Source organism: Oncorhynchus gorbuscha, linkage group LG25 (assembly GCF_021184085.1).
Source record: "Oncorhynchus gorbuscha isolate QuinsamMale2020 ecotype Even-year linkage group LG25, OgorEven_v1.0, whole genome shotgun sequence".
Taxonomy (NCBI): domain Eukaryota; kingdom Metazoa; phylum Chordata; class Actinopteri; order Salmoniformes; family Salmonidae; genus Oncorhynchus; species Oncorhynchus gorbuscha.
The window spans coordinates 1,999,950-2,008,622 of NC_060197.1; the positions used below are offsets into that span (position 1 = coordinate 1,999,950).

An 8,673-nucleotide genomic window follows, 5' to 3' on the forward strand; every position below is an offset into this window, starting at 1 on the left:
CAAACCCATGTCCCCTCCCCCTGCGGCTATGCCTGTTCCACTTTATGATGTCACTCCTCCACCTGCCACTCAACATGACCCTCCCCCAGTTACGCCCTCTACCCCCTCTCAAATTCCAGAGTCTGCCACTCATGCTCTCGCTCAACCTGCCAGTCATATCCAAGACCCGGCTCCAGAGGCAGAGGAGGCCATCTCATTGGTGGACAGTGAGCTCATTATGGTTCAGAGTGTGACTGACAGCTCCCAGATAAATCTCAGGGAGGGGGAGAGTTTTGTTTCTCAGTCGATGGAGGTCAAAGTTGGCCCAACTATCAAGGTCTCAATCAACGACAATCAGACTGAGAGGAACAGCATTGTCTTTCTCAAAGAGACAGAAAATACAGTCAAGCAGCTCAAGTCTACAGACAAACCAAAACAGGAAAAACTCACAGCCAAGGAACTGCAACCTACAGCCAAACCAAAAGAGATGACAAAACCAACAGCCAAACCCAAAGTGACGGTACAGACAAACTCCACACCCAAAACACAACAGACAAACCATACACCCAAAACACTACAGACAAAACGTACACCCAAAACACAACAGACAAAATCTACAGCCAAACCAGCAGTGCCAAAACACACAATGAAGCTGACACAGACCACCAAGAGTATCAAGACAAAGACAGGGAAACATCAAAAGAAAGACAAAATAAATGAGAGGAAAGGTAAACCTCTGAAAAAGGACAACAAAACCAAAGAGACAAAACAGGAGAAGAAGGAGGGCACAAATCCGGCATACTTCCCCTACTTCAAAGACAACTACTGTCCCCTAGAATGTGCCTGCTATGGACGGTGAGATGTTCTCGGACTAAATCAGGCTTACTATTGCCCATTTGTAATAATTTTTTGTAAATATTTTATCATTATGCTATTTCCATATTGTCACAGTCTTATTTAATCACCCAAACCATGTTGTACAGTAATGTTTGACGTGCATTACTCCAATGTTTTCTATTGTCCCCTTTCCCAGAGTGGTCCAGTGTTCCGACAAGGGGCTGGAGAAGGTTCCGTACGGCATCCCTTATAACTCCCGCTACATCCTCCTGATGAACAACCGCATCGACAGCATTCAGCTGGACCTGCTCAATGAATACCTGTCCATGGAGTTCCTGGTGCTCAGCAACAACCGGCTGACAGACGGCTCCATCGAGGGGGCCTTTGAGGGCATCCCGGCCCTGAGGCGGCTCTACCTGGACCGGAACCTACTGGAGAGCGTGCCCACAGACCTGCCCGCCTCCCTGGAAGAGCTGCGTCTGGATAACAACCGGCTTAATGTGATGTCAGAGGGAGCCTGGGCCAACTGCCCCGGCCTGCTGGTCCTCAGCCTGAGCAACAACAGCCTGGGGAATGGGAATGATACTCTCCCCGCCAGTGTGCTCTCACCTCTGGGCAGCCTGCGCACCCTCAGCCTGGACCGCAACCGGCTGGCCTCGGTGCCTCTTGGCTTACCTCTATCTATCAGGGAGTTGTACCTCCGTGGCAACCTTATCCAGCAGTTTCCAGGGGAGGCCTTCGTGGGTACCTCGGAGCTGGTGATTCTGGATCTGAGTGCTAACCGGCTAACCAACCATGGCCTTCTCAGGGAGTCCCTCATCAACGCCACCCACCTGGAGAGCCTCAACTTAGAGGGCAACCAGCTCAAGAAAGTACCCCGCCACCTCCCCTCTTCCCTCAAAACCCTGAACCTGGAGGGCAACCTCATCTCCTCCGTGGGCAAAGCCTCCTTCCTCCACCTCCCCCACCTGGAGCACCTGGGCCTGGCCAGGAACAAGATAGCCAGGGTGGCCTCGGGGGCCTTCAGGGCGCTGCCTGTCTTGTACCAGCTGGACCTGTGTCACAATGCCCTGAGCCAGGTGCCCAGGCAGCTGCCCCGGGGGCTACACTCAGTGGCACTCACACACAACAAGATCCACTCAGTGCCCCGCGACGCCTTCTGCTGGGGGGGTTCAGACCCCGGCCTCAGCAGCCTGGTGCTGGTGCAGCTGGAGCACAACCTCATAGACCTGGGCCACATGGACTCAAAAGCCTTCCACTGCCTCAGAGGCTTCCAGGTGGTACACTTCTACTGAGCTGCAGTCTATAGAATCCTGCAGGACAGTCATACTGCAAGTATGGATTATAGACAATCCCACAACTAAAACCAATTGCAGGGTTTTTTCTGCTCAACCTGAAAGTCCGTTGGGCTCTAAAATGGCGGTAAAATGTTCTGCAATACACAGAGAAACAAACATCATGTCGGGAGCTGATTTTGATTCAACATTACAAGGTAACAATGCAAGATGGCCAGTTGAGTGAACTTGGATCTCAATGTGGATAGCTATACTGTACTGTATGTCGTCGCTTGGGTAAAGCTGTGATTGATGGAAGCCGTGGTGTTCAGAGAAAATACTTACTGGAACCTCTCCCATGAAGTCTGTGTTGAAAGACTATGGCCTACTTAAAGGTCAATGATGCCACGTACAGTTGAAGTCGGAAGTTTACATACACCTTAGACAAATTCATTTAAACTCAGTTTTTCACAATTCATGACATTTAATCCTAGTAGAAATTCCCTGTCGTTGGTCAGTTAGGATCTCCACTGTTTTAAGAATGTGAAATGTCAGAATAATAGTAGAGAGAATTATTTATTTCAGCTTTTATTTCTTTCATCACATTCCCAGTGGGTCAGAAGTTTACATACACTCAATTAGTATTTGGTAGCATTGCCTTTTAAATTGTTTAGCTTCCACAAACTTCCCACAATAAGTTGGGTGAATTTTGGGCCATTCCTCCTGACAGAGCTGGTGTAACTGAGTCAGGTTTGTAGGCCTCCTTGCTCGCACACACTTTTTCAGTTCTGCCCACACATTTTCTATAGGATTGAGGTCAGGGCTTTGTGATGGCCACTCCAATACCTTGACTTTTCTACAACTTTGGAAGTATGCTTGGGGTCATTGTCCATTTGGAAGACCCATTTGCGACCAAGCTTTAACTTCCTGACCGATGTCTTCAGATGTTGCTTCAATATATCCACATAATTTTCTATCCTCATGATGCCATCTATTTTGTGAAGTGCACCAGTCCCTCCTGCAGAAAATCACCCCCACAACATGATGCTGCCACCCCCGTGCTTCACAGTTGCGATAGTGTTCTTCTGCTTGCAAGCCTCCTCCTTTTTCCTCTAAACATAATGATGGTCATTGCGGACAAACAGGTCTATTTTTGTTTCATCAGACCAAAGGACATTTCTCCAAAAAGTACGACCTTTGTCCCCATGTGCAGTTGCAAACTGTAGTCTGGCTTTTTTATGGCAGTTTTGGAGCAGTGGCTTCTTCCTTGCTGAGTTGATATAGTTTTACTGTGGATATAGATACTTTTATACCTGTTTCCTCAAGCATCTTCGCAAGGTTCTGGGATTGATTTGCACTTTTCGCACCAAAGTACGTTCATCTCTAGGAGACAGAACGCGTCTCCTGCCTGAGCAGTATGATGGCTGCGTGGTCCCATGGTGTTTATACTTGCGTGCTTTTGTTTGTACAGATGAATATGGTACCTTCAGGCATTTGGAAATTGCTCCCAAGGATGAACCAGACTTGTGGAGGTCTACAATTTCTTTTCTGAGGTCTTGGCTGATTTATTTTGATTTTCCCACGATGTCATGTAAAGAGGCACTGATTTTGAAGTTAGGCCTTGAAATACATCCCTAGGTACACCTCCAGTTGACTCAAATGATGTCAACTAGCCTATCAGAAGCTTCTAAAACCAAGGCATACATTTCTGGAATTTTCCAAGCTGTTTTAAAGGCACAGTCAACTTAGTGTATGTAAACTTCTGACCCACTGGAATTGTGATACAGTGAAATAATCTGTCTGTAAACAATTGTTGTAAAGATTACTTGTGTCATGCACAAAGTAGATGTCCTAACCGACTTTCCAAAACTATAGTTTGTTAACAAGAAATTTGTGGAGTGGTTGAAAATGAGTTTTAATGACTCCAACCTAAGTGTATGTAAACTTCCATCTCCAACTGTATGTGACTGTCAGCTGTATCTTAGCAATCTTATCATTGGAATACTTGTTAGCTAAATGTGTTTCTATTCAATGTTGTCATGTGATTTAAATTAAAGTGCCATTAGTGGTCTGGAAGAGTCTCTCTTCTGGAAGAGTGTGAATTGGCGAGTAAATGGCAAAGCCTTATTAACAAAAGCTACTCCATTTCAACTCACGTTGGCCTAATATGGGCAAGAAACAATAGCACAGACTAGGAAAAATGTCTGCCTGCTGCAAAATTATTCTCCAATAGCCCTTTATTAATTTCCAAAACCATCTCCAGATACTTTTCATAAGAGGGCTGGGGTAATATTTGATTGCCTATCGTTATTTCAGCTGAAATGTGTTTATCTGAACGCAAGTTCATTTTATGGGTAAGAGCTTGGCCGTGCTGTACACCAAATCCTTGGCTTGGCTGCTGGTTATTATTGGATAGAAACATGATTTTAAACAACAAAAAATTTTAAGGGCACCACTTGTTTTTTTCATGCCTCATGATGGCCTCTCCAGTCCAAATGTTTCCATTCTAAAGCGTTCTCCCTGCTTCCTGTAAACAAGTTAATAAGATAATTTTTTATATAAAATATGTATAAAGCCATGTCTGGTGATTAACTGCATCAAAATGATCAAACTTCCTGGATGAATAACATTCCAATGAGAGTTTCTTGATTAGATAATGTTTTACCCTGTAGCAATGATGGATAACTGCTGTACATTGCAAATGTATCCACGACTGGATGTTGATGCTGTGCATTCGGGAAAGTATTCAGACCCCTTGACCTTTTCCACATTTTCTTACATTAAAGCCTCATTCTAACATTGATTCAATTAATTATTTTCCTCAACAGTCTACACACAATACCCCATAATAACAGAGTGAAAACAGGTTTTTAGAAATCTTTGCAAATGTATTACAAATTTTAAAAGAATTCAGACCCTTTGCTATGAGACTCTAAATTAATCTCCTGTTTACATTGATCATCCTTAAGATGTTTCTACAACTTGGAGTCCTCCTGTGGTAAATTCAATTGATTTGACATCATTTGGAAATTCACACACCTGTCTATATAAGGTCCACAGTTGGCAGTGCATGTCAGAGCAAAAACCAAGCCATGACCTCTGAGACAGAGGCACAGATCTGGGGAATCTGTTTGTATATGTTTGGCCACTAGATGGCAGTAATATATAGAGGGAAAGAGAATGAAGTAACAGAAAACCCTAACTGTATGCAATGAATACAAGTATGATGAACAGAACATTCAGAGGCAGGTTTGGCCCTGCTTCAGTAGCCAAAAATACCATTTCTGCAATTAAAATTCAAGGAAGTTTATTTTTGTCTGAAAAAAAGTAACTTAAGCTCACACCTGCTCTGTAATGCATGGTCTCTCTCATAATGAGTCAGCTACCATTTGACATTTTAGTCATCTCTCTTATCCAGAGAGACTTACAGTATTAAGTCCATACATATTCATAGTGGTCCCCCTCGGGAATCAAACCCACAACCGTTGCGTTGCAAGTGCCATGCTCTACAAACCGAGTCACACAGGACGTTAAAGAGTTTCACAGAGTAGTGACAGCTTGTGATCCTCCTTGTCAATACAGTGAAGACTATTTACTATTTACACCAGGAGAAATCATGGAGGGTAAAAGAAGGGCTGAACAGCAGAGGGAAAGATGATACACAGAATCTAATCTGGAGAGGGAAGTGAGGTGATTGGTGCTCTCTCTCTCTCTTTCTCTCTCTCCCTCTTTCTCTCCCTCTCCCCCTCTCTCTCTCTCTCTCTCTCTCCCTCTTTCTCTCCCTTCCTCTCCCTCCCTCTCTCTCTCTCTCTCTCTCTCTCTCTCTCTCTCTCTCTCTCTCTCTCTCTCTCTTCTTTCTCCCTCTCCCTCTTTCTCTCCCTCTCCCTCTCCCTCCCTCTCTCTCTCTCTCCCTCCCTCTCTCTTTCTCTCTCTCATAACATTGCTCAGCTACGTGGCAGTGCACCCATAAGGCCTGTGAAAGAGGAGGAGGAGGAGGGGGATGAGCGAGGGAAGGAGAGTGAAAGGCAAACGTAGCGCAGGATAGTTCCAGACTTCATTTTCTCCTACCGTGCACGGAGGAGAGCCGCTTTTGGCAGGCCTGGGGTTCACCAGCACCTCCCTACGGTCCAGCAGGACCTCCGCTCTAACAGCACTGTCTACCTGATGTTACTGCCCCCTTCCCTCTTTTTGTCTCTCTCTCTCTCTCTCTCTCTCTCTCTCTCTCTCTCTCTCTTTGGTCTCTCTTTTTCTCCCTTTCTCTCTCTCTCTCTCTTGGTCTCTCTCTCTCTCTCTCTCTCTCTCTCTCTCTCTCTCTCTCTCTCTCTCTCTCTCTCTCTCTCTCTCTCTCTCCCTATTTGTCTCCTCCCATTTCCCTCTCCCTTCTTTCCCCAATCCATCTCTGTCTTTCCCTCTCTCTCCCTCCCTCTTAGATCATAGATCTTAGATGACACGTGTCAGGCTTGCAGGTGTGTTTGTGTGTGAATTGTGCGTGTGCATGCATGTGTATGTGTGTGAGCACGTATTTACGCATGTATGTTTTTATCTATCTCGGTTATTAACAGCTTAGCACACCTGAGGCATGTGAGTTGGTCTCAAGCTAGAATTTGACCCATAATGTTAGCAGCCTCTAGCTTCCCTTATGACTTGTTGTGACATGAGCACAGCAGTAAAAGGCTGTTTTCTGAAGGGCTGCTTATTTGTGTACCTCTCAGTGGTTCTCTGTTGGACTCTGACTGACAGCCGTAACACCACGTGAGATTAGTAGTGAAAGGTGCAGGCTGGCATCTCAAAATAACTATCTCTCTGTCTGTCTGCCTGCCCTATCTTTCTGTCTGGCTGGCTGCCCTCTCTCTCTCTCTAACTCTCTCTCTCTCTCTGTGTGTCTGCCCTCGCTGTCTGTCTGTCTGGCTGGCTGCCCTATCTGTCTGTCTGGCTGGCTGCCCTATCTGTCTGTCTGTCTTTCTGTATTTCCTACTGTTGGTTAAATCTCTTCTGATCTATCCATCTGGTCGGTCATCCGTTCGTGTGTTAGTCTATTTCTGACTGTCTGTCTCTCCATCTGTCCGCCTGTCTGTATGTTCTACCTCTCCTTACCTGTCCATCTGTCCGCCTGTCTGTATGTTCTACCTCTCCTTACCTATCCATCTGTCCACCTGTCTGTATGTTCTACCTCTCCTTACCTGTCCATCTGTCCACCTGTCTGTATGTTCTACCTCTCCTTACCTGTCCATCTGTCCGCCTGTCTGTATGTTCTACCTCTCCTTACCTGTCCATCTGTCCGCCTGTCTGTATGTTCTACCTCTCCTTCCCTGTCCATCTGTCCACCTGTCTGTATGTTCTACCTCTCCTTACCTGTCCATCTGTCCGCCTGTCTGTATGTTCTACCTCTCCTTACCTGTCCATCTGTCCGCCTGTCTGTATGTTCTACCTCTCCTTACGTGTCCATCTGTCCACCTGTCTGTATGTTCTACCTCTCCTTACCTGTCCATCTGTCCACCTGTCTGTATGTTCTACCTCTCCTTACCTGTCCATCTGTCCACCTGTCTGTATGTTCTACCTCTCCTTACCTGTCCATCTGTCCACCTGTCTGTATGTTCTACCTCTCCTTACCTGTCCATCTGTCCACCTGTCTGTATGTTCTACCTCTCCTTACCTGTCCATCTGTCCGCCTGTCTGTATGTTCTACCTCTCCTTACCTATCCATCTGTCCACCTGTCTGTATGTTCTACCTCTCCTTACCTGTCCATCTGTCCACCTGTCTGTATGTTCTACCTCTCCTTACCTGTCCATCTGTCCGCCTGTCTGTATGTTCTACCTCTCCTTACCTGTCCATCTGTCCGCCTGTCTGTATGTTCTACCTCTCCTTACCTGTCCATCTGTCCACCTGTCTGTATGTTCTACCTCTCCTTACCTGTCCATCTGTCCGCCTGTCTGTATGTTCTACCTCTCCTTACCTGTCCATCTGTCCGCCTGTCTGTATGTTCTACCTCTCCTTACGTGTCCATCTGTCCACCTGTCTGTATGTTCTACCTCTCCTTACCTGTCCATCTGTCCACCTGTCTGTATGTTCTACCTCTCCTTACCTGTCCATCTGTCCACCTGTCTGTATGTTCTACCTCTCCTTACCTGTCCATCTGTCCACCTGTCTGTATGTTCTACCTCTCCTTACCTGTCCATCTGTCCACCTGTCTGTATGTTCTACCTCTCCTTACCTGTCCATCTGTCCGCCTGTCTGTATGTTCTACCTCTCCTTACCTGTCCATCTGTCCACCTGTCTGTATGTTCTACCTCTCCTTACCTGTCCATCTGTCCACCCGTCTGTATGTTCTACCTCTCCTTACCTGTCCATCTGTCCTATCTGTCTGTATGTTCTACCTCTCCTTACCTGTCCATCTGTCCGCCTGTCTGTATGTTCTAACTCTCCTTACCTGTCCATCTGTCCGCCTGTCTGTATGTTCTACCTCTCCTTACCTGTCCATCTGTCCACCTGTCTGTATGTTCTACCTCTCCTTACCTGTCCATCTGTCCACCCGTCTGTATGTTCTACTGTCCATCCTGTCCATCTGTCCTATCTGTCTGTATG

General features: G+C 46.2%; 1 protein-coding gene across 1 annotated transcript; it reads left to right on the forward strand.

The window, feature by feature from the left end:
* The first annotated feature begins 280 nt into the window (after nt 1-280).
* LOC124013532 (decorin) lies at nt 281-2,598 on the forward strand. Its single transcript, XM_046327841.1, has 2 exons — nt 281-834; nt 1,013-2,598. The coding sequence occupies exons 1-2, from the start codon at nt 287-289 to the stop codon at nt 2,109-2,111; spliced, it is 1,647 nt and encodes a 548-aa protein (XP_046183797.1). The 5' UTR covers nt 281-286; the 3' UTR covers nt 2,112-2,598.
* The last annotated feature ends 6,075 nt before the right edge of the window (nt 2,599-8,673 follow it).

Excerpts from the sequence above, each read along its gene's own strand:
- LOC124013532 (XM_046327841.1), top strand. The coding sequence starts at position 287 with ATGGAGGTCAAAGTTGGCCCAACTATCAAGGTCTCAATCAACGACAAT. Across the intron at positions 835-1,012 it reads GAATGTGCCTGCTATGGACG|AGTGGTCCAGTGTTCCGACA; the intron begins GTGAGATGTTCT and ends CCCCTTTCCCAG.